This window comes from Engystomops pustulosus, chromosome 3 (genome assembly GCF_040894005.1).
Source record: "Engystomops pustulosus chromosome 3, aEngPut4.maternal, whole genome shotgun sequence".
NCBI lineage: Eukaryota > Metazoa > Chordata > Amphibia > Anura > Leptodactylidae > Engystomops > Engystomops pustulosus.
This window is the reverse complement of record NC_092413.1, coordinates 186,697,435-186,723,355: the sequence shown is the minus strand read 5'-3', so window position 1 is coordinate 186,723,355 and position 25,921 is coordinate 186,697,435. Positions and strand designations below refer to the sequence as shown.

Genomic DNA, 25,921 nt, shown 5'->3' with positions numbered 1-25,921 from the left:
CAAGCTCACACCCCTGGGTTTTTATGACCATGCCAGATACCATTGTCTTATGATGAGTTATTTTTCAGTATTTGCGTACATGTGGTTTACTATTAACATTTTAATATTTTTATGTGTTTTGTAAATATTTCTTACCACTGTCCTCTCGCTTTCAGCCGGACCTATGTCATACCAGCGGGTGCAGTTCTGCTGGGACCGCATCTGTGTGTTATGTTACGTGACACACGTGGCTAGGAAATTAATCATTAGCTCAAGTGATTTCAACTTAAGATGTATACAGCTCTTCCCAGCTCCTTACTTGCAGTGTCAGAGCCATTATTGTATCCCAGGGAGGCACGTGCAACATCGGCTATTCATGGTCATATGCTGGAACATATTCAGACCATATAGATATCACTTAGAATTAGATAGAGAAAATTTAGGACCAGGTCTTGTAAAAATGTGATATTTGATATTTCTGAATAAATGTATGACTGGACAGATATGCTACAGTTTCAGGCCACATTCGCATAGACATACGATTTCTCCAGTCCCATATTTCCGTGCCATATGAGACCTTATACGTTGTATATATGTCCCTTATAGACGGCAAAGGGCGCACAGCGCCAAACGGGAGTGGTACATGAGTCGGAGGGGGTGTATCCTGCTTGGCTGAGTCCAGGGGTTCCGCAATATATTCCATGCCTCTTCACCATTCAGCATGCCTGCATGGAGCATGGGGAGGAGTAGAATTCCATGGAGGCATGCTCTGATTTCATGTGATCAGATGCATACATGAAGTAGATTTTTTTCAAATGTTAGTGGGTAAAGGACATTAGATGACATCACCCTGGTCACATGACATAAAGTGCTGAATGGTGAGAAGGAGGCTTGGAACATGGGAAGTAGCCACAGGACTCACACCCTCCGACTTGCTGTTTGGCTGACTGCCAGGTAAGATAAAAAAAAGTTAATTTTATGGGGATGTGAGGAAAACTATTTTAGCTAGTAGAACGGTGTCATTCAGTTATTAATGTTCTATGGATCATCCCACTAAAGCTTAATGTTCCTAAACAAAATTACTTCCTCACTAATGTTATTTCATAGTATTTAATTTCCCAGCACCCTGCTGATATATTTGGCTTCCTCTTGAAATACTTTCATATATTTTGACTTCTTAAGTCCTGGATTGACCATTGCACATTCGGTTTCATTGTTTTTATTGCAGTGAATCAGCAAAATCCTTCAGGAATAACATTCAGCCTCTCCCGAGCCTGGGATGGTATATAACAGGGAAGGGTAGATTGTATTCGACAGCACAGCACATGAGGATTAGGCCGGTTGTACACAAGCAAGTTTGTTCCAATGAACTCAGTCCTCATGTCTGTGGGATTCATTGTGGGACATAGAACTGCTGAACTAAGCGTGACGTGATGTTTGGGTCGGTAAGTCCTTTTGCGCGAGTTTGTCGGAACAAACTCACTCTTGCACAAACATGTGGCTGAGAACATCATACACAAGGCCGAACTACAGCCCCTCTCCACTGCTTGTCTGTGCTAGCCAATGTCTGCGTGCTGTCCCAGCGGGCTGTACTCAAGTAATGGCAGGGCTTTGAAGGTGGCGGCTGATGCATAACTTTCCATGTCTGCCTTGGAATAAAGCAGGACTAGCTCCAGAAAAATTTGGGCCATAGCCAATTAGACCACCTCTCATTTACAGGGTTTGTCCATAGATTGTAGCGTTCACCTTATCATAGTTTGTGCCATGCAACTCTGCTCCATTCATCTCTACGCAATACGGGCGCAAACCATGGTGACACTGTTTTGGGAGAAAGTAGCCATGTTTTTCAACCTCCAAACCCCTTTTAGATGCAGTGGGGCAGATTTATCAAGCTGTCTGAAAGTCTGAATATTTCTAGTTGCCCGCGGCAACCAATCACAGCTCCCCTTTAAAATATTCATGAGCACTGGTAAAATGAAAGCTGAGCTGTGATTGGTTTCCATGGGCAACTAGAAATATTCTGACTTTCAGACAGCTTGATAAATCTGCCCCAATGTGTTTACCACATTTCCATTAACTCTAAGGATCTTCATTGTTTGTTTGTTAGTGCCAATCATTTTTACAGAGAAAAAAAATATATAAACTGCTTCGGCCCCTTCCCTTTATTAAGAGCATATCCTGGATTTACTTGGGACTGACCGCAGGAGTGCTGTTTTGTTTTTCATGGTTTGACTATATTAAGAGTCAAAGTGAAATTTTATCCAAAGTGGTGCTGTACACTATTCCTGCCACTGCCTAGTCTCTTGGCGCTCTGCTCTTCCTAGACCAGTGGTTTTGTCCTAACCCTGCTTCAGCCAATCGCTGGTTGAGTTGTGCGTCATCCGTGATTGGGTGCATGCTATCATCATCAATGTAAATGTGCTGAGCAGAAGTATCCACATAATACAGAAGACGGGGATGAAGTGATGCAGAATTTCCCGCTGGAGAAGCACATCCTCATCTGCTGCCAGACCACATGTCATGAAACATTAATGCGGCTCTCATAGCCGTCTCCAGAAAAGCGTTTCCTCTGTTAGTCTCTGCACAGTGTCCTGCTGCTAATCCCTCCGCTGTGTTTGTGTGTACAGCAGGTCCCCGCGGAGGTCCTCACTCTGTACATTGTGCTGCGCTCATACATACCCCACAGCGGGGGCTGCAGCTCACACTGAGCCATATCTGTCATGTCTCTGTATAACTACACTGTTATGGAAGAAACACATTATTTCTAGGGTGTTTGTCTTAACCTCTTGACTGCCACGTGACCCCTCCACAGTAAGAAGAACACACTTGTAAGTTACACAACCCTTGAAGCGTCCATTCAGTTGTAGCCGGTGCACACACTGTCTCTTTGTTTCCGCTACTCTGTAATTGCCCGTAGATGTGCTGTTATTGTACGTTCAGCCGGTCGGGTCCTCTCCGACGCCGTCCACGCCACGCTGAGATAATTACCAATCTCATGGTACAAAACCGAGTTTCCAGTTAGGGAAATGGGGGGAAAACATCTGAGAAAGAAATTACAGCTTTCCACTAAGTGCTATGGAAACTGCTGGAGCAGAAGCCGCTGCGGCACCAGACACAGCCCAGAAATGGGCTATTGATCGGTTTTGAAGTCATTTTCCTCTTGTTTGTTTTCTGCTCTGTGGCTCACTGCATTAATAATAGATGAATAACTCGCACATCGCTCCTATGCCGGTTGTTACTCGGATTCCGATTTTTTTTTTTTTTTATCTTACCCTTTTTTTTAATAAGTAGTTTTATAACATTACCCAGAAGATGGGAAAATTTGACTATGGTTTAAACTAATTCAAAAACTTTCTTTTTTGTATATGTATTGTATTTTATAATAGAAGACGACTAAGCATAATTCTCACACGGATCTAAAAGTTGCCTCAGTGGGAAAGGACAATCACAACATAAATATGTACCGTATATACTCGAGTATAAGCCGAGACCCCTAATTTTGACACAAACTGGAAAAACCTATTGACTCAAGTATAACCCGAGGGTGGGAAATGCATTGGTCACAACCCCCCCCCCCTGGTATATAGCCTGCCAGTCCCCTGTAGTATATAGCCTGCCAGTCCCCTGTAGTATATTGCTAGCCAGCCCCCTAGAGCAGTGATGGCGAACCTTTAAGAGATCGAGTGCCCAAACTATAACCAAAATCCACTTATTTACCGCAAAGTGCCAACATAGCATCTTAAGCAGTAACTTATTGCTACCTGCTCTTCAACATCTATCAATCGTATCGGCCCCTTGAGGCCACCAATACAGTTGAAAGAAGGAGGGCACATTCAGACTATCATTGTAGCTACTCACCAGGGTCTCTCTTTACAGTAAGAATGAAGGGTCCAGTAGGATGTCCTACAAAGATACTGCAGATCTATCAACATTTTATCACTTTTACCGCAGTTCCAAACTGAAGTGTAGTTTTAAAACAGTGCTGATTGAAGCATCTCTTATATTGCCTGGGTCTGCGGGAAGATTTGGTGAATTTGGTCCTGTTTATGTGCTCTGTCTTGGGATTAATGGCCTGAGTGCCCACAGAAAGGGCTCCCGAGTGCCACCTCCAGTATATAGCCTGCCAGCCCCTCCCGGTCCATCGCAGGCACCATGAAATCAGCCGCAAGCTGACATCATAGTGTGTGCCGATGCGGCTGACGTCACGAAGACTGTGACAGACCAGGGCCCGATGTTGGAGCCGCAACGGATGCGGGGGAGCGTCAGAAGGTGAGTTCACTTTTTATTTTTCCCCTTGACTCGAGTATTAGCCGAGTTAGGGGTTTTCAGCACATTTTTTTTTGTGCTGAAAAACTAGGCTTATACTCGAGTACATATCTAATAATAAGTAAAGGAACAGTAAACACGGGAAAATCTCCATCGATTTATTCTGCAGTAAAAATAACTAAAGAATTAAAGGGGTTTTCCAGGAATCCTTGTGGTGTATTTACCCCAGTTCCTGCTTAGCACTTGCAGTCTGGGTTGACAGGAAGTGCCAGGAGTCACAGGACCATTTTCAGCCAATATGTGGCCTCCTCCGACCTCAAGGTGTCACTTGTGACGTCCCACGATACATGGATGCGGGCAACCCCCAGAACGTCTAGCCGAGCTTTCGGTGATGGGGGCCAGAAGACAGGAACAGGAACTGGAGCAGGATAGTTCTTTAGATAGGTTTTTATTAGCCCCCCCCCCCCCAACAGGGTTTTCAAGGATTCCTGGGTAACCCTTTTATTCCCCCCGCCTTAGGCTATTTCCAGGTTTTCCCATTAACCAGATAAGGAATACATCACATTGCAAAAAAGATCATCTTTTTCTCATTGCCAGATTAATCTGCTCCTACTTCCTCTACTGTTCAGTAATAATTTCTCATCTCTGACGATAGATTTTAACATCAATGGAGACCCAGTTGGAAAATGGAGGAAAATGTCGGTGCTCAGGAACGTCCTTGACAAGAGTAATCGAATTGTCATCCAGTGCCACTAGATATTTATTAAAACAATGGTTAAAATATTACAGAAACACGTTTTGGCCCAGTACTTGAGCCTTCATCAGGCGTAAAATTAATTACATGGTATCACATTTATATAAAATGCTAAACAAATGAAAAGCCTGGGAAATTTGAGTAGGATGATGTCATCCATCCGCTCTAAGATAGATATATAACATTAAGTCCAAAGGGCATAATAATATAATATGTTCTTAAGGTATTTACCGTATATACTCGAGTATAAGCCGACCCGAGTATAAGCCGAGACCCCTAATTTTACCACAAAAAAATGGGAAAACCTATTGACTCGAGTATAAGCCGAGGGTGTAGTATACAGCCAGCTAGCCCCCTGTAGTATACAACCAGCAAGCCCCTGTAGTATACAGCCTGTCCCAAGTAGTATACAATCAGCCTGCCCCCATGAAGTATACAGCCTGCCCCCATGAAGTATACAGCCTGCCCCCATGAAGTATACAGCCTGTCCCCAAAAAGTATACAGCCTGCCAGTATTCCTAGTGAATAATAAAAAAATAAACTTAATACTCACCCTCCGACGATACTCACCTTTGATGCTAAGTGGCGGCTCCCGGTCCTCGGCACGGGCTCCCGGTCCTCGGCGGCGGCTCCTGGTCCTCGGCGGCAGCTTCCGATCCATTGCGGCGGCTTCTCTCTTCTATCTTCACGTGCCGGCAGTCACGTCCATGCGACTTGCCGGCGGGCGCACAGTGCGATGCGGCGGTGTCGCCGCTGATGACGTCATCAGCGGCGACACCGCTACATCATATTGTGCGCCCGCCGGCAAGTCACATAGACGCGACTGCCGGCACGTGAAGATATAGGGGAGAAGCCGAGGACCAGGAGCCGCCGCCGAGGACTGGGAGCCGGAGGGTGAGTATTAATTTTTTTTTTATTAACTTGTGTATTTTTTTTTTTAATTAACACGTGTATAAGCCGAGATTAGGTTTTTCAGCACATTTTTTGTGCTGAAAAACTCGGCTTATACACGAGTATATACGGTAAGTAAAAAGAATCTTTAATACTTAACTATGGGACAGAGGCTGGAAATAGATTATTTGGCATTCCGTCACTTGGATATAGTTACTGAAGCCTGGAAGGAACAAAATAAGTTCTGTCATGACCGCACTTTTTTGTTCCTTCCAGGCTTCCGTAGCTATATCCAAGTTACGGAACGCCAAATTGTTGATGGTAAAAATTCTCACTGAAGTGAAGTGATTTTGTACCATGTCTTATAAACATCCAAGTTGACTCCTGTAAGGTCTTTTTGTTAAAATTAGTTGCAACGCTTTTAAACTCCCCACCCTTCTGGGTCCTGATAGTGTCGATATATTTCATTGTAGTCCCACCCATGATGCAAAAAAGGTAACTGCTGAAAAGTGATCAGGATAGTGATCAAGATATTGTGCGGAGCATGATTTACTTAAAAAAAAAGTCAATGGGAAACCCCTTTTGAGCTTTTTTTTTAATAGTTGAAGGTGACATCCCAGCCAATCATTGACTCTCTGTCCAGTGATTGAATGAACAAATATCTCTTAGTATTTCCTGTACTTTGGAATACACCAGGAAGTAGAAAGCAGTTTGGAGACTGGTGGCACATGGACTGGAGCAGGGGATTTCAGCATAAGTTTTATTGGGTCGCCATTTTTATTAGTATAATTTAACCTTACACACTCATTAAAATAAACAAAGTTTTGTTTTTTGGTTAATAAAATAGTTTCCATACATTTTTCTAATTTGTATTTTGTAACAGGTTTTTTTTTTTATATATATAATCCGGACTAGATCTTTTTGGTCGTATTATCTAGTTTGTTTTTTGCACTTAAGCTCCATTTTAGCCTTTGTTATGGAAGCGATAAATGTGTTTTCAGACTGTTGTCAGATTGAGAAGGTCACAAGTAGGCTCTGTGATAGCTGACTGAGCAGACAGAGGAGATTATATGTTCATGCTTTGCACATACCATTCCATTGGGAAACGGCATGACTTGCTGTGAGTACAGCGACCTGTTATCACTCGGGCTCCTGCTAGCATACAAAGGTATTTTCTTAGGCATGGGCAGAGACAGACAAAGGTTACTAACAGGCCTTGGTGTCTGCCTGCAACAGTTTAGTAAAAGGTTAACCCCTTCAGGTTTTCCACTGGTTTTTTCAAGACATGTTATATATACACTTTCCTGTTAAATATTTTAAGGGGTTGTCCACTTTCCACAAGTTTATCTTTATCTTTATCCACAGATAAAATCTTTCAATTTCCCCAGTCATTTCTGTGTTAATTCAGCATGTTTTCTAGATCTCTGCTTGCTGTCATTCTCTTTATGTGTGTGTAAATATAAATAAGCTTAATTGTTTAGTTCCTGCGGATAAACGCCGCCAAAGTTTAGAGGCTGTGCAACATTTCACGCCTCAAAGTGGGGTTAATATTTTCATGCATCTCAGTAATTAATTTTATACCTGTTATACATCCTATGAATTGTAGAATAGCAGCTCCCCCATCCTTATGGGGATAGAGCTCAGTATGGAGCGATGTGCTCTGCAGCATCCTCTAGTGGTGGACATGTAGCTGTGCTTTATTATAGTATTTATAATGTTTTTCTCTTATTAGCATGACATGATCTTGTTACTTCCCTTATTAATCAGAAGTGCTATCCCTAGTTACATAGGCCATAGTATAACTTCCCCATGTGTATCTATTTACATCCTAAGTTGATCGTTATATTTATTTTATTTTGTACAGAACACACCCATATGTTGGCTCAGCCCCAGCAATCTGTGGCCATATCTGTATTGTGTTGTGAGCAGTACTGCCGGGAAATGCAGGCACAGATTATAGCTGTAAGCCCCAGTCTATGGTTAAACACTTAGCAGTGGCTTCTTTCCAGAAATAGCATTATGCAAAGTCCGTTCTGCAGTTCTATGGAGATGTTCTGCAGATTTGTGGTTACATATAGTGATGTTGTAGGTGGATATAGTGATTACAGAATAGCTTTAGTTAATGTGAATCTACCACCTCTACCAAGCATTATAATCTGCTGGCAGCACTGTAATTCCCAATATACTTTTTATTATTTCTGTCGATTTCCAAGATATACCCAGTTTAATCCATATGCGAACGAGGCAGTTGGTGCACCCGGATGTGTCCTCAGCACCCAGGGCAATGCTATTCATACCTTATACCTGTTGCCCCATTCATCTCACAAGAAACATTTCCTTCATATCTGATCGAGTAGATAGTGGTTCAGGCAGGGATAGCAGTGCTCTAAGTACTGAGGACATGTCCCAGGTGCACCAACTGCCTCATTAGCATACTGATTACTTTGGGAATTTCTTAGAAAAGGCATACTGTACAGAAAATAATAAAGGTTATTGTAAAAACAAAGTGCATTTTTTCTACAAGAAGCTGCCAGCAGACTATCACTCTTGGTGGAGGTGGTAGACTCCCTCTTAAAGGGATTTTTTAAAATCAATATCTATTAATATCTTATTTACATACAAGGTGATAGGTGATCAGCGGTAAAGCACACAACAACACCACCAGCACCAATCAGCTATGTCACAGTATAACCAGATATGGAAGCATACAGCGCCGTCTGCAGTAAGCTAGGATGGCCACTAAACTACAGACAGCGCTGTTGTAGTATAGCAGGGAGCCATGTGTCGTACCCCTACCACTCACCTACCCTATGAACAGGTCTGTAACAGATTCTGGCCATAAAACCTTGCAGAATCTTTCTTAATAATTGTTTTGTGCTGCTCTTCTGTTATTCCTCCTGGAAATATTTATAAGCTTTTAGTTGGGATAACAGGAACCGCATGACCCACATCAGGAATAACAGCATTCACTAAGAGATATGTCCGCTCCTCTGCGCTGACCCCTAGCACACATGACCTCCTGCCCAGGCTGGCTGAGGTCTCCTGGCTTCCTCTCCTCCTGTGAGTCAGTTTCACACCCGCGGCTCGTGACTGCCCTCATTCTAAAAAAAGGTTAGAGCTGTGTCACTGGTGCGCGCCTGTGACTAGACCCTCTGTTATCCGCTTTCATATTCAGCTTTTCTTCTCCCTAAAAAACATCCCCCGTGAGTCACGTCTATTTTTGGTTCATGGAAATCTTATTCCACAAAATTAAATGACAGCTTTAGCGCTAAGGTCGCTGTGCACCCCCTTCACGCCCATAGGCTCTCATTATAGCACCGGTCTCATAATATGTATATAAAATGTATATTGTGTGTGAATTGAGTCCTATAAAGAGTTCGCTGCAGATTAACCCATTAGTTTCCCCTTCCGTGTACATATTGATTGCAGCCTAACCCTAGAGACTACACATTTTCTTTATCATGAAGTTTATTCAGTATTGATCGCAGTAGTACAGCTGCGGGGAAGACATTTGACAAGATGCCAAGCGTTGCTGGACTAAAGCTATCCCGTCAATGAGGACTTTGTGGCGTCTGTGTTTGCTTATCCTGTTTGATCATCATTTATCTCTTGTCTATAATAATAAAGTGCAAGATTTCTCTTCAAGGGGGAGTGGGAGGGTGTATAAAAGTCGTTTTCCTTCTATGTGTTACACATTACATGGACATCATTTTATTCTCTGTTAGGTTTAAAGCTGCGTTTACATTGCGCTAAGGTCTCACGGTGCGGTGAGAAATATGGTTATCCTATAAATCACAGTATTTCCCATTAAAGTTAATGGGGTCTTATTTTAGATGTAAAAAAAAATTAAAATTTTTGGTGGCCATCATTGTGTCTGATGAAAACGGTTGTGTGCAAGGACCCATGGCTTTTCCATGGAAAGGAAGCTTCATAAATGATCAAGGGCAGGTTCTCTTTAGTAGAAAGATGGACTATTCACACAGCGGACATGGGGGATTCCCAATCTTTGGCTGTCCAGTAATCAGACATAACAGGTGTGTTTATTCCCCTTTTAAATGAAATGTTTAAGACATCTTGCATTTAGTAGTTCTACCTACAAATTTATTAAAAGGATTGGCAAATAATTAGCCAATAATTGATATTGTTTGTGTAATGAAAAGTTAACAGTGTAGTTGAAAAGACATTTTCAAATATACTTTCTGTATCTATACTTACCATCACTCTATAACAGGGGTCGGGAACCTATGGCTCGCGAGCCAGATATGGCTCTTTTGATGGCCGCATCTGGCTCGCAGCCGGGGCTCCTATCCAGGGGCTTAACTACAGCCGCAGCAACTGCTACGCTGCCTGTCAAGACCAGGCTGTTGTGCCCCCAGCTGTAGTTATGCCCCTGGATGTATTCTGCAGAGCAGCGCAGGGTCCGCGGGGTTAATTTAGGGGCGGCGCCTCCCTCTCCTTCCCTGCAGCAGTCTCCTCCGTGTGTGAGAGAGGGAGGGGAGGAGACTGTCTGCCTGCAGCAGCCAATCCCGGGGCTGGATGTAGCAGCGCGGGAGATTCAGACAGAGGACCAGAGACCAGAGAGCTGCATACTCCGGAGACATGAAGGAGAAGGAGTCCAAGGAGAAGGAGTCAGCAGCCGGGGATCAGCCAGAGATAAGTGCTCCCTCCCCCCAGTGTCTCCTCACACTCTGCCTTAACCCCTTAGTGTCCTGTGTGCAGCTATGAAGCTCTCCTGAGAGCTTCATAACTGCATCATCCTCACATATCTTCCCCCACCACTGCATTTCTACATTAATGTGAGGTTATGCAGCAGCTTAGATACATGTTGGCATCTGTATGGGGATGTTCTGCAGCGGTTGGCGTCTGTATGGGGATGTTCTGCAGCGGTTGGCGTCTGTATAAGGATGTTCTGCATTGGTTGGCATCTGTATAGGGATGTTCTGCAGCGGTTGGCGTCTGTGTAAGGATGTTCTGCATTGGTTGGCGTCCGTATGGGGATGTTCTGCAGCGGTTGGCATCTGTATAAGGATGTTCTGCATTGGTTGGCGTCTGTATAGGGATGTTCTGCTGCAGTTGGCGTCTGTATAGGGATGTTCTGCAGCGGTTGGCGTCTGTATAGGGATGTTCTGCATTGGTTGGCGTCTGTATAAGGATGTTCTGCAGCGGTTGGCGTCTGTATAGCGATGTTCTGCAGCGGTTGGCGTCTGTATAGGGATGTTCTGCAGCGGTTGGCGTCTGTATAGGGATGTTCTGCAGCGGTTGGCGTCTGTATAAGGATGTTCTGCATTGGTTGGCGTCTGTATAGGGATGTTCTGCATTGGTTGGCGTCTGTATAGGGATGTTCTGCAGCGGTTGGCGTCTGTATAGGGATGTTCTGCATTGGTTGGCATCTGTATAGGGATGTTCTGCATTGGTTGGCGTCTGTATAAGGATGTTCTGCTGCAGTTGGCGTCTGTATAAGGATGTTCTGCATTGGTTGGCATCTGTATAGGGATGTTCTGCAGAGGTTGGCGTCTGTATAAGGATGTTCTGCTGCAGTTGGCGTCTGTATAAGGATGTTCTGCATTGGTTGGCGTCTGTATAAGGATGTTCTGCATTGGTTGGCGTCTGTGTAGGGATGTTCTGCAGAGGTTGGCTCGTGTATAGGGAAGTTCTGCATTGGTTGGCTCGTGTATAGGGAAGTTCTGCATTGGTTGGCTCGTGTATAGGGAAGTTCTGCATTGGTTGGCGTCTGTATAAGGATGTTCTGCATTGGTTGGCGTCTGTATAAGTATGTTCTGCAGCAGTTGCCGTCTGTATAGGGATGTTCTGCAGCGGTTGGCGTCTGTATAGGGATGTTCTGCAGCGGTTGGCGTCTGTATAGGGATGTTCTGCAGCGGTTGGCGTCTGTATAGGGATGTTCTGCATTGGTTGGCGTCTGTATAAGGATGTTCTGCAGCGGTTGGCGTCTGTATAGGGATGTTCTGCATTGGTTGGCGTCTGTATAGGGATCTTCTGCAGCGGTTGGCGTCTGTATAAGGATGTTCTGCAGCGGTTGGCGTCTGTATAGCGATGTTCTGCAGCGGTTGGCGTCTGTATAGGGATGTTCTGCAGCGGTTGGCGTCTGTATAGGGATGTTCTGCAGCGGTTGGCGTCTGTATAAGGATGTTCTGCATTGGTTGGCGTCTGTATAGGGATGTTCTGCATTGGTTGGCGTCTGTATAGGGATGTTCTGCAGCGGTTGGCGTCTGTATAGGGATGTTCTGCAGCGGTTGGCGTCTGTATAGGGATGTTCTGCAGCGGTTGGCGTCTGTATAGGGATGTTCTGCAGCGGTTGGCGTCTGTATAAGGATGTTCTGCATTGGTTGGCGTCTGTATAGGGATGTTCTGCATTGGTTGGCGTCTGTATAGGGATGTTCTGCAGCGGTTGGCGTCTGTATAGGGATGTTCTGCATTGGTTGGCGTCTGTATAGGGATGTTCTGCAGCGGTTGTCGTCTGTATAGGGATGTTCTGCATTGGTTGGCGTCTGTATAAGGATGTTCTGCATTGGTTGGCGTCTGTATAGGGATGTTCTGCAGCGGTTGGCGTCTGTATAGGGATGTTCTGCAGCGGTTGGCGTCTGTATAGGGATGTTCTGCAGCGGTTGGCGTCTGTATAGGGATGTTCTGCATTGGTTGGCGTCTGTATAAGGATGTTCTGCAGCGGTTGGCGTCTGTATAGGGATGTTCTGCAGCGGTTGGCGTCTGTATAGGGATGTTCTGCATTGGTTGGCGTCTGTATAAGGATGTTCTGCTGCAGTTGGCGTCTGTATAGGGATGTTCTGCAGCGGTTGGCGTCTGTATAAGGATGTTCTGCATTGGTTGGCGTCTGTATAGGGATGTTCTGCATTGGTTGGCGTCTGTATAGGGATGTTCTGCAGCGGTTGGCGTCTGTATAGGGATGTTCTGCATTGGTTGGCGTCTGTATAGGGATGTTCTGCAGCGGTTGGCGTCTGTATAGGGATGTTCTGCAGCGGTTGGCGTCTGTATAGGGATGTTCTGCAGAGGTTGGCTCGTGTATAGGGAAGTTCTGCATTGGTTGGCGTCTGTATAAGGATGTTCTGCATTGGTTGGCGTCTGTATAGGGATGTTCTGCAGAGGTTGGCGTCTGTATAAGGATGTTCTGCAGCGGTTGGCGTCTGTATAGGGATGTTCTGTAGCGGTTGGCGTCTGTATAAGGATGTTCTGCATTGGTTGGCTAATGTATAGGGATGTTCTGCATTGGTTGGCTAATGTATAGGGATGTTCTGCATTGGTTGGCGTCTGTATAGGGATGTTCTGCATTGGTTGGCGTCTGTATAGGGATGTTCTGCATTGGTTGGCTAATGTATGGGGATGTTCTGCAGCGGTTGGCGTCTGTATAGGGATGTTCTGCATTGGTTGGCGTCTGTATAATGATGTTCTGCATTGGTTGGCGTCTCTATAGGGATGTTCTGCATTGGTTGGCGTCTGTATAGGGATGTTCTGCATTGGTTGGCGTCTGTATAGGGATGTTCTGCATTGGTTGGCTAATGTATGGGGATGTTCTGCAGCGGTTGGCGTCTGTATAGGGATGTTCTGCATTGGTTGGCGTCTGTATTGGAACAAGCTCGAATGTAAATTATCTATTTTTTATTTTACAGGGAATTACAATTGTTTTGGTCCAGTGGAAGCTTAGTACAGGGGGGGGAACACTCCTTGCTGTACTAATGACTGCTGGAGCCATTGTTCTGTCAGTGTCCCTTTAAGCATATTGTACGGCTCTTGCAGAATTATATTTTAAAATATATGGCGCTTATGGCTCTCTCAGCCAAAAAGGTTCCTGACCCCTGCTCTATAAGCTTCATTGTTTACTTCATAGTTTGTACAGTGGAAAAATGACACCATGTCCATCAAGTTCAACCAAGGGAAGGGATTGGATAAGGAAGGGATTTAGGGGAACAATTCCATATAACATAACCGCCAATGTTAGTTAGATTTAAAAAGGCATCTAGACCCTACCTGAAGCTCTCTGCTGTCCCTGCTGTGACCAGCGCCTGAGGCAGGCTATTCCACAGATTCACAGTTCTCACAGTACTTCCTGTGGATAAAAACCGTTCCCTGGTCATGTGATGTCACACAGGTGCATGACTCGTTATATCACACAGCACTGATGACTGTATGTGATACTAACGAGCTGTGCACCTGGGAGACATCACATGACCAGGGACAGATTTCTATTCACTTGAAGAAAACCTTAGCTGTGGGGATGGGAAATTGGATGAATTTTAATTAGACAAACAATATCAATTCATTATTTGTTGAACATTGACAACCGATTTAATAGAGGAGTGGCCTATTCACACAGTGCACTTGGGGATCGAAAATTGTCAGACATCCAGTCGTCAGACGTTTAAGGTCTGTTTTATTCTCTTTTATATGAAATGCATCAGATGTCGTGCTTTGAGTAGTTCTTACTACAAATGTATTAATAAATCGATAACTGGGTGTTACTAATTTGGGGAGGAGGGTGTTGGAGCTGTCGGTATTCTATCAGTGCCGGCAGTATCAGACTGTACAAGAACACTTACTCAGGGATTATAACATGCCTACTTGTCAGTTTATTCAGGAGGAATAACAGAGGGACACTACTGGTTATGAGAAAAGATGCTCATGTATGTTGTTATGACACAGACCTGACGGGCTCCTCTTTTGGGTACAGTAAATACAAGTGCGATGTCCTCGTTCTGCTGACGTGCATAATATTTCCATTGTGTATTTGGTGCGTACACATCCCAGGCCCGCAGCTGCCCACAGTGTCTTGGCTTGTCATACATGGTTTTCGGAGTCATTAAACATTGTGTGCTGACAGCTTACAACCCCTCTCCACTTCTCCTTTCTGCCATTGACAAGCTGTCATCATGAGCAATGATTGCTGGAATGTATAGACACCGCGCCGTGCGCTGGGACACAGCCGCTACTTGTTACAGGCAAGTGTTTGGTTTGTGGTCTGTCTTATACTTGGTTCTGAATGATGTGCTCCGCAGGACTCAAGTGTTTGTTTTACCTTGTGTATCCCACATCTCCTTCCTTTTAATTTTCCAATACCAGGAGGAATAGTCCCATTTCCTAGAAATCAGTCACCTTGTCTTCTAAATGGACGTACAAAGGGCCTGATGACATCTCCCTCTCCATAGATATAACTGTATGGGTAGTTTCTACTACAATTTGCTTCTTAAAATCTGCTAAATGTTCCGTCCTCACTTGCTGTAAGTAAGTCTTGAAGTCTTGTGTAATAATAGCAGCACCTTCCTCAGACATGTCTTTTGGGGGTACACCTAAACTGGAACTATACTCTGCAGATTTTCTAGGCAATGTCAATATACCTTGCGTCTTCTTCCCATGTACGATCGGCGCCAAATTTTGCATTCATTCATTTCTGCTGCAGGAAAACCCAGTAGGGTGTGTGATCACACCTGTATTCTGTATTTAAAGTGTAACCCAACTTTTACCAAAATTGTATAAATCACTAGTGAAAATTATAATAATAAACCCTGTCATATACTTATACATATTATCCACTGACAGCTGAAAAATAAAGGACTCTGATAAAGGGTCTAATGTCTTAAAGGGGTGTTCCCACAAAGACAACATTCTTAAATGCAATCAGGATAACAAATTACTACATTCTCTAATTCAATATCATTAACAAAAATACTGCATTTCACAAATATAATTACACCCTGTCTCTATTTAGTTTTTCAGGTGTTTTGGTTTTTGGTTTTGGTTGTCCCTGGATACGACCATAAACTCCAGACTATGGTGGACAGATTCCTCTGACATGAGTAGCTTCTACAGACAGAAACACTTCCTGTCCAGCAGTAGCGTGCTGATGAGACAGCAGCAGCTCTATACACAAGATCTATAGATCTATCTATAGATAAGCTCTGGATCTGAGCAGGGGGTGGAGCATAGGAGTTGTGATGGTGTGTTTTATAGGTGAGGTAGCAGATCTGAGTATTGTGTTTTGTATCCATCTCATGACTCTCATCTGTCTCCTCTCTCTTTTTATGTGTCAGATACTAGTAAAAAAATTCTGAACGCTAAATGAAAGTGTAACTAAACCCTGTACCCTGATAATCTAAGCACGTTGTTGGCACACAGTATCTCATAGCACAGAGGAATCGTAAAGTAGCTGCTCAGCTAGTGCTCGCCTCCTAGTGCTGAATGTAACACTGACCTACAGAGTGATAGGAGAAAAAAACTGAGTAAAATTGCAAAATTTCTGAATTATCAAGAAATTATTCTCAAGATATGCAAAGGGCTAATCATTAGCCAGCTTATCTGTCTGAAAGCTTTCAGATACACTGCTCACTACAGGAGAAAGAGCAGAAAAATGCACAGACAAACTGCTTTAAGGGGTATTACCACGAAGACAAGATTTTTAAATATACTCAGGATATCAAAATACATTCTCTAGTTCATTATTATGAACAAAAACACAGCACAGATCTAATTCCAACCTGTCTCTATCAGTCCTGATGTAATTTTGGATGTCCCTGGATATGACCGTAAATCTTCTGTCTATCGTCAGATTCTTCTCATGAATAGCTTCTCTTGTCTGCACACTGCAGTTCTCTCTGCTTCCTACAGCTCCCCCCTGCATCACAACAGCAGCTCAGACACAGGCACTTCCTGTCGGGAAGCAGCAGTGTTCAGAGACTTACTCTACAAGCTACAGACAGGTCTTTTTACGGAAGGTAGGAATATAGCAGAGCTGAATCTGTGTGTGTTATAGGTGAGTAAGCATAGCTGAGAGTGTCATTGTGTCCTATATTCATCTAATCATCTCTCATCTCTGTTCTGTCTCATCTCTTTTTCTATGTGCCAGATACCAGTAGAATGTTCAGAAGCTAAATAAAAGTGTAAACAATCCAAGTGTCCTGATAATCTAAGCACATTGTCAGCACACAGCATCTCATAGCACAGAGGAATCATGAAGTGTCTGCTTAGAGAGTCCCCGCCCACACTCTAGAATCTTACCCTGACCATCACTGAGTGATAGGAGCTAAAACGGCAATAAAACTGAGTAAAAAGGGGGTTAAAAATGATCTTTATTGTGTAAACCTCACTAGGGGATTCAAATTTGAGAAGTTTATTTACTCTTTCATCTAGTGCACAGATCAAATATACAGTACATATATATTGTACTTGAAGGATGTGGAAATTAAGAGTTTCTCTAAGGCTTCTTACGCCTCATTGAATTCCTGTTAGTTTATCATATGCACATTGGATGTGTTAAACTGAAATGGGTGCCATCTGTCACCCATAGGTTCCTGTGTTAAAAATATGCATACCAAGCTGTATATGTTGTGTTTTTAATTTCAACTGGGTGGAATTCTGTAAGTTAGTTTTTACAATTGGAAAAGAAGCCCAAACTAGAACCCTACTGTGTTCATCCAGAAGAAGGGGGGAAAAGTGTAAAAGAGGCAGACATCAATTACAGAATATTAGAGGAAAAATAACAAGGAGAATAAATCCCTTTAAAATAATATGTTAGGTTTAGTGCATCCTATGAAAGCTCTGTGGTCTCTCTGCTCTTACAGTAAAGAATCCCCACCTGTGATAATGGGGAATCAGTAGGCTAGAGCTATAGGATGCCCCTTGTCATGGTTGCAGGCCTAGATGAAACAAGGTACTTTTTATTGCTCATTTGCATAACTTCTTCTTAAAGTGGGTTTTTTCAGTATTAACATTCCATTTAAAGCAATTTTGCAGAAATTTTGGAAAACGTTAAGGGAGCTGGGGTGAAAATAAAAATTAAAGCGTGCTTGTTCTGCTCCAACATGTCTCTCTGGTACTTCTGGGTTTCAGTGCTTGGGCCTGCCTGAAGTCCACAGTGTCACCGGACCGGCTACGCCAATAGTTCAGAAGTGACATCCTGTGGTTTGAGGAGGCCACTCTTTGGCCGAATCGCATCTCATGACCTTTTGAGATTTCCGGCTTGGTATAAGGAAGACCGGTAACTGTGTGCGGAAACATGTGGTATAACTTAATAATAATAATCTTTATTTATATGGCTCCAACAAATTCTGTAGCACTTTAAAAATCATAGGGAACGTATACAAATATAATATTACATTACAGAGAACAAACAGTCATATGAACAATAGTATTGAGAGTCCTGATCACAGGAGCTTACATTCTATGAGGATGAGGGGTTGACACAAGAGCTTACAGTCTATGAGGATGAGGGGTTGACACAAGAGCTTACAGTCTATGAGGATGAGGGGTTGACACAAGAGCTTACAGTCTATGAGGATGAGGGGTTGACACAAGAGCTTACAGTCTATGAGGATGAGGGGTTGACACAAGAGCTTACAGTCTATGAGGATGAGGGGGTGACACAAGAGCTTACATTCTATGAGGATGAGGGGTTGACACAAGAGCTTACAGACTATGAGGATGAGGGGGGGACACAAGAGCTTACAGTATGAGGATGAGGGGGTGACACAAGAGCTTACAGTCTATGAGGATGAGGGGGTGACGCAAGAGCTTACAGTCTATGAGGATGAGGGGTTACACAAGAGCTTACAGTCTATGAGGATGAGGGGGTGACACAAGAGCTTACAGTCTATGAGGATGAGGAACTTTAGTCTATCAGTCCATATAATCTAATAGGGGATCTGAACATGGGTTTCAGTTTCGGGGTTCTTCAGGCCACGTTAACACATTACACTTTAATTGAGTAGTGAAATACAATTTAAACGTATTGGGGAGAAGTATCTCCAGAACACAGATGAGTTTAGACCTAAACGTTTGCATTCGGGAACTAGCAATAAGTTACCTAATTACAAGTTGCCTAATTAACCGGTTGCTAGTCCTTGAATGGAAGCATTTAGGTTACTCCGCCGAAATTCAAACGCAGCGTGTGAACGTCTCCTGAAAGAACCGAGCCAGATAAAGTTGGATAACTCCATTTTTCTTATATTTTTAGACCTGACACCCACCTGACGTACATTTTTTTGTTTCTTTTAATCAGGCTGGTAATTAGTCAGATAATGAAATGTCACAGTCTGGATGTGGAGGAACACTAAAAATATCTGCTAGACAATGGAGAGGAAATGGGCAGTCACAGCGTCACATTATATATCTCATCTAATCATCATTTGCCGCATTCTCCTGCAACCAATTAGCTCTGCTGACAAGCCGCGTCCACATTGAGAAATCAGGGCGCTGTTTGATGTTTGCGCTTTGATGCTGCAACAAAGGACCTGGATCTTGTGGTTAGAGTGGTTTTCCCTTCTCTGCCGGCTGGGCTGAGAAATGCACAAAGAAATCTCCAGAGTTCAACTAGATGGAAGCGAAGCTTTGTACTTGTGAGAGGCAGAAAATCAGCTCAGGGCCACGTACAACGGCAAGCGCAATACCACCGCCTCATTGCAATGAGAGAAAGGTCTAAGGTGAATACAAGGTGGATAATTTGTGGCACGTACATGTGATATCTCTGCCCAATGTTGGCATCCTACGCATAAAGGGGTTGGCCACTTACGGTAAACGTAAACTGGGTAAGGATAAGACCGCTATCGGGTCCCTCTTATACTGGCCCTGTTAAAGGAACCATGGATCACGTGACCCCTGGGCTGCACGACCCTGGACTTTTCTGTGACCTAATGTGACCTACCTCTCCTGACTGCACAAAGCTAACTTTAACACAACCCCCATGTTATACTAATCCTATACGTCGTGTGCAGCTGGAAGCCGTGGGGCACGCTATGTCCAGAGTCCATAAACTCAGGGGACATGGGTCCTGGTGGAGAACCCTGTTAAAGTTTGCTATGAGTGGCCAACCCCTTTGACCGAATCTTTCCTATGTTAGAAATGACCAGTGGACCCCCTAGAGCAGCGGTGGCGAACCTATGGCACTGGTGCCAGAGGTGGCACTCAGAGCCCTTTCAGTGGGCACCCAGCACAGAATTTACCAGAGAGAACTCAAGGCTTCCTCCTGCAGTCAAAGACAGCCCAGGACGTGCCACGCTCAGTGCTATTTTAAAGTAACACCTACTTGGCTGCCAGGACTACAGGAGGAGTGAAAAGGTGGGCAGAGATGGATTATCGATGGAGTTCTTGCTTTTTGTGACCTCAGGGCGCCAATACGATTGAGACTTTTTGGCATATTGGCACTTTGCGACATAAAAGTGGGTTTTGGTTGTAGTTCTGGCACTCTGTATCTAAAAGGTTCGCCATCACTGCCCTAGAGCAGTGATGGTGAACCTTTGAGGGACTGAGTGCCCAAACTGCAACCCCAATGCCCCCTCATTTATTGCAAGGTGCCAACAAAAAATAAAGCAGTAACTTATTGCAACAACGTTCTATCATACTGGCCTCCTGAGGACACCAACATAGTAGAAAAAAAGATGGAAAATTTGCATGATTGTAGCTTCTTTCCAGTGTCCCTCTGTAAACAGAGAATCGTGGGGCCAGCATGAGGTCCTCCAATGCACAATTTACATGCGGATTTGTGTTGTGTGACCAATTTGGCTAGCTTTGTGCAGCGCTGCATAAACTGTAGGCACTATATAAATTAAAAAAATATTATTTATGTGTAGCGTGTTTCTGATTTACATACAGTTTCTCTGCATCTTGTTTTTTACCTCCTTTTTTAAAAATTTTCTTTTTTTTCTTTATTTATACCCATGATCTGATTTCCGGGAAAAGTGGATTTCATGCAGATTTTCACAGGCCAGTAGACTTCAATGTAAACAAAATGCGCACAAAAATCAGAAAGCAGTGACAGAGAAGTGACATTATTAGTAATATTTTCTCCTCATCACAGAACAGTTTCTGTACAGAAGAAAAACTCTATGTCAGCATTACTTCGCATTCACTTTATTTCTACTGTAGTGGGGAAAAATTGCAAAAGACGCTATGTGTGCAGATCACTTGAGGTGTATGATTTTTTTTTTTTTAATATCTGACTGTGATTAGATAAGCAAAGTGGCAATGTACCTGGTATACCGCCATACAGCGTAATGTGGCTGTGCTTTGTATTGCAACTCGGCCCTATTTACTGGTATAGCATATTAAACCAGCAGCACTCATAAATCCAGGCACCATGACTGTGGTAATATTCTTATATTTGTTACCCATGGCCTCCTTCCTTCTAAAATCAAGCACATCTACCACTAAGATCAAAGATTGTAAACCAAGCACTCTTACATGCCGGTGTGTGCCCCTTTTGGTAGGATCTTCTATTCAGGCTCCATAGGTGTTAATGGAGCCTGAAGCCCTTCATGCTCATTTGCAGAAGCCAGAAGAGCTAGAAGTGTGGTTTCCAGATCTCCTCCATTCTGTTGATTCACTGGCTGTTACACTGTGCAGGAACACTTCCCCTTGCCCACTGTATATTGAAACTTCTCTGCTGCAGTCAGATTACATCAGTTAGAGGGAGAAGGGGGGTGCTGAGGGAGTGGGAGATAGTGTAACAGCCTGTGAAGCTACAGCATGGAACTTTGGGAATGTCCCCAGTAGCCCTTCAAGATCATTAGCATAATTGTAAAAGTTGATTTTAGAAGGAAGGAGGCCATGTATAATAAATATTAGGAGATTATCACAGCCTGGATCTATGAGTAAGTGTCCCTGGTTTATCATACCTGATTGTGATGGTAGATTTCCTTTTAACTTTTATTAACTTTTACTAATGTAATAATATATCCAGTGTATGTGTTTCCACTTCTGATACTGAGGACAATGCAGCAGCTCTGCTTTTGCTCTGAAGTTACTAGCAGCGGGCACTCTTGCCTTGGCAGGCTGGTATGAGCCTGGTACGCTGCTGGATGATGTGACTGCCAACACTTGGCTGTTATGTAACAGGCGGCAGGTTACGTGGGTAGGAGGGCACTGTGCCTGCCCAAGCCTGATGCGAGGCAGGGAATAACACGGAGCACTCTGCACGGTGTTCCCATAGAAATGTCAGCTACTTACTCATTGATCATTGGATGACTGGAATGATGATTGTCCGGAATAAGAGCTGTGGATTGTAAGCTGTCACATACATCGGATACTACGAGTTTTATTGGATTGGGATTTGGAGGGGTTCTTATTTTTTATAGTGGACGCTATCTTCTTGCATCTTTCCTGCGCGGCAGTAACACTCCCATGGTCCTTACTTCTAACCTCACGTATTCGCTCACCAGCCTTTGTGGGATCTTGGCTCCGGACCAGGATCACTCCTCGTCTTCCAGTCTGGGACAATGCCGGTTGTGTTCAGCTGACATGATCTTGTTTGTTGTTGTACACAATTAAGGGAAGTGATATTATTAGTATTGCCTCATGACTGTGTGACGCATTAACCCTTGCCACCGCAGAGTCCACTTATTCTCTCCATCTACGGTAATGGAATAGTCAGCTGTGCCTCGTTTTATTATCTGAAGCCCAATATCAGATTGGATTTCCTTGTAGGGCTTGTCCCAGAGTAAAAGTAAATGTAATAAAATAATAAAAAACATTCACCTCCGCACGGATGCCAGTAGGTGTATGGCACGTGATCAGCGGCTGCAGCCAGGATGGGGATTTAAAGGGTGAGTCCTTTTTTGTGTTATTCTTATTTTATTACAATAGCTGCAAATTTGTTGTTTTAACGTTCATCAAGCCAGAATACAGTGATGTGTAAGCCTGAGCGTAGGGATGTCCAGTTGTAAGTCATGAGGAATAAGCACATTACATAAGTTTACAACCATTTTGAATTAAAGCACATTGGATCCTTTGACAATACCAAAGCCGGCAGATCTACAGCACCCCATGTCTGTGTAAAGGGAAAATCTCCATTAAAATTGATGCGGGTTGTGCATTTGGGGGTGTTTTTATGTCCCCTAAAAATTGACAATTTTTCTTATTTTTTGGAAAGTAGTTTATAAGACTTGACATGTATGGGCGAAGCGAGCTGCGCAGGGGCAGGGAGACAGGAGCAGAGCTATACCCAGAATCATTTCAATTACTGTGCATCCTTATAAAAGTATTGATTTCTAAGCAAGGGAGCCCTGCAGTGTGTTACGGTAAGATTACTAACCATGATGAGTTCATGTAACATGAATTGTGACTTGCGTTCTTTAACTCATTTCATGTATCTGACCTTCTTTGTTTACCATTATTTATGGGTAACAGAAAAAAAATTAGACATAATTCTGCCTATGGAACAAAGAATACAAAAGGGGACTTTTTCACAGGGCCAGAATTTGACAGTCTTGGTCTTCTATTGTAATCTCAGAAGTGGGGGAGGCTAGTCCTGCAGCTAGTCACATTAGGGCAAATAACAGGACATGGGTGAATTTTTGGGACACACATAGAAGATTTAGTATACTAACATGTCAGACACATGGTAAAGACCACGAACCTATATTGGTGCCTTATTACAGCTGAGCACGTAAAAGAGATGTAATATGACATTATGTTGGGGACAGCTGTTGAATTTCATAGTTCATCATTGCCCTTAGTTATCCTCAAATTTGGATACTTACATTGTGACTCTCCTTCCAGGGCCATGTTTCACAGGTAGTAACTTATTCTACAAAATGCCTCCCACTCTGTCGGATCCCATGGACATCTGGGCAGACGACACACAACATTCTCCGAAAGTGTCTGTGGATGTCCTCCTTCCCACTGGAATCTATGTGCAGATGAAAGTGCCCCGGGATGCATCCATATCGCAGATCAAACAGGTAATAGCAAAACTCCACCGACTTGCCATACTGGCCATATACACAGATGTTTCATTGTTTACTGTACATAAAGCAGAACTGATTATTACCTAGTGGTGATGTTCATCAGAACCTACCGTACTGTTGTGGCCGTTAATGGTACTGCATTCAATTCCTCTCTGATGAATTGCAATGAACTGTAGTACCAGACATCCACAGCCGTATGTAAGGCGCTTTGTCTGGTTTTGAAATAGGTTATCCCTAGAGTTTACCTTATCTTTGTTGAAGCCACGAGAAGCCCTTTATATAGGAAGTGCTTCTAGGGGTTAAAAAAAGGGGCAAGTTATACTCACCTCTATCCAACATCCTGAATGAGCGCAGTTGGTTCCAGTCACCTCCGGCCGCTGTTTGCATACAGAGGATTAGCAGTCATGTGGTGTCATTGTGACATCACCTGTAAGAGGTGACTATATGGTGTTTGTTATTTTTATAACCCTCTTGGCCTATATCTAAAAAGTCCCGATCTTGAACAACCCCTTTAACTTATATTCCAAAAATAGTTTGGAGGATTTTTTTTTTGCATTAAGAGGAGAAAAAAATCTATTTGAAGTTGCCTTTGATTGAAATGTTGCATGGTTTGTCCTCTTTATTCTACATGTATAATAATACATTGCAGGCTGCTCAGTCCTGTCACTGTGATATCTCAGTCTGTAGTCCTGAGTGGTAACAAAGCTGCTATCCTATTTTATTTGCTGTATATTTGATAATTATTTACCGTATTTTTCGGACTATAAGGCGCACAATCAATAAATGCCTGCTAAAACGTCTAGGTTCATATATAAGGCGCACCAGATTATAAGGCGCACCTGATTATAAGGATGAATGGCCAGCAGGAGGCAGACCTGTACACAGTTCAAGGCAGCTGTTGTCTGTAAGTACAGTTGATATATAAGACGCACCTTTGATTTCTGCGAAAATCAAAGGATTTTTTTGTCTTATATTCTGAAAAATACGGTAATAATATTTTTATTGCGTAAAGCAAACAAACTCTCAGATGGATTTCACAATAAACAGGACTGAGCAGCCTGCAATGTATAGGTACTCATGCTGACTGCACAAGCAAACATTTTATTATAAATATACATTTATATTTTTTATGAAAATGCTGCATAATCATTAAGGCGTTAGTAATGCCTGCAGATACCCCCTGTTTTGTAATAACTTTTGTTCCATTAGCTACATCTCCTAATAATTTTGTTATGCCTGTGTGTGCTCACATACGCGCCCACTATTCACAAATATCTTCTTAAAAAAAAAAATCCTTAGTTTTAGGCCATGTTTTTTCATCTATTTTTTAAAATCTGCATTGGCTTTTGTGTATTTATTAAAGTGTACGGCCGTGTAAGATGGAGGTTTCTTCTATACTGTTGTCCTTATTTGTGTTGTGTTCTCTTCACAGTTGGTGTGGAAGGATGCACAAGATTACCCTCTCTTCCATCTTCTCCTGGAAATCGACTCCTATATGTTCCAATGTGTCACCCAGACGGCTGTCCATGAGGAACTGGAAGACGAGAGCCGGCGGCTCTGCGATGTACGACCCTTCCTGCCTGTCCTGAAGCTGGTGACCAGGAGCTGCAATCCTGCGGAGAAGTTAGATTCCAAGATAGGAGTCTTGATAGGAAAAGGTAACGTGTGACTTGGCATCCACCTCCTCACCATTGTATAATGGGTAGGGTGAGGTCATGCCATAGGAACAATAGCCCTCATTGTGTTCTACTGGTGAAACGGGTCCAGACAACCCCTTGAGTGCTGGATCTTGTGATATTGTCAGCTTCTCTATATATAGCATCTATAGATCTCTATAAAGGTATAATGAAAGCTTTAAACTTCAAGTTTTAGATCTGGAGGCATCTGTGTCATGCAACGACTCCATATTTTTTTTTCTTCTCTCTTCCTGGATTAGGGCAGGGAAAAACCCAGCAGGAAAGGCCCGACTTCTGCTAATAATTTCCCTTAATTTTCTGAATCCCTTTTGCTACTAAGGTGTCACCCACAAGTATGTGAAGACATTTCCACTCAGTTTCCTTTTGTCTCGGTATAGCTGTATTCTTTAGTTTCTTAGAGTGTGACAGTGACGAATCTGATACACTATGTTACTAAATTGGTCAATCTTGGTGAGTCCAACTGGTTTTCCATAGTCTCACTCACCCATTAGGGCCTAGGAGATGCATATGTTGTATGTGTCCCTACAGTAAAAGTTATACATAATAATGTGTGTATATATTCCTAGAAACAAGTTGTGGTTGTAGGAATGAGTGTTTGAACTGTTAGAGTAGTTTTATGGTTGGCCTCTGACTAT

At 43.2% G+C, this 25,921-nt stretch overlaps 1 protein-coding gene across 6 annotated transcripts in view; it reads left to right on the top strand.

Moving 5' to 3' along the window:
- The window catches only part of PIK3CB (phosphatidylinositol-4,5-bisphosphate 3-kinase catalytic subunit beta), a 98,358-nt gene that overhangs the window by 35,001 nt on the left and 37,436 nt on the right, over window positions 1–25,921 (top strand). For 4 of the 6 annotated variants that reach the window (XM_072143331.1, XM_072143336.1, XM_072143333.1 and 1 more), the window contains 2 exons: window positions 23,402–23,583; window positions 25,022–25,247. In XM_072143331.1, coding sequence (XP_071999432.1) covers window positions 23,437–23,583; window positions 25,022–25,247 — 373 coding nt within the window. In that variant the 5' untranslated portion in view covers window positions 23,402–23,436. Of the gene's footprint in view, window positions 1–21,797; window positions 21,906–21,936; window positions 22,447–23,401; window positions 23,584–25,021; window positions 25,248–25,921 lie in introns of those variants that run through there. The other 2 variants (XM_072143334.1, XM_072143330.1) reach the window with 2 other exon arrangements.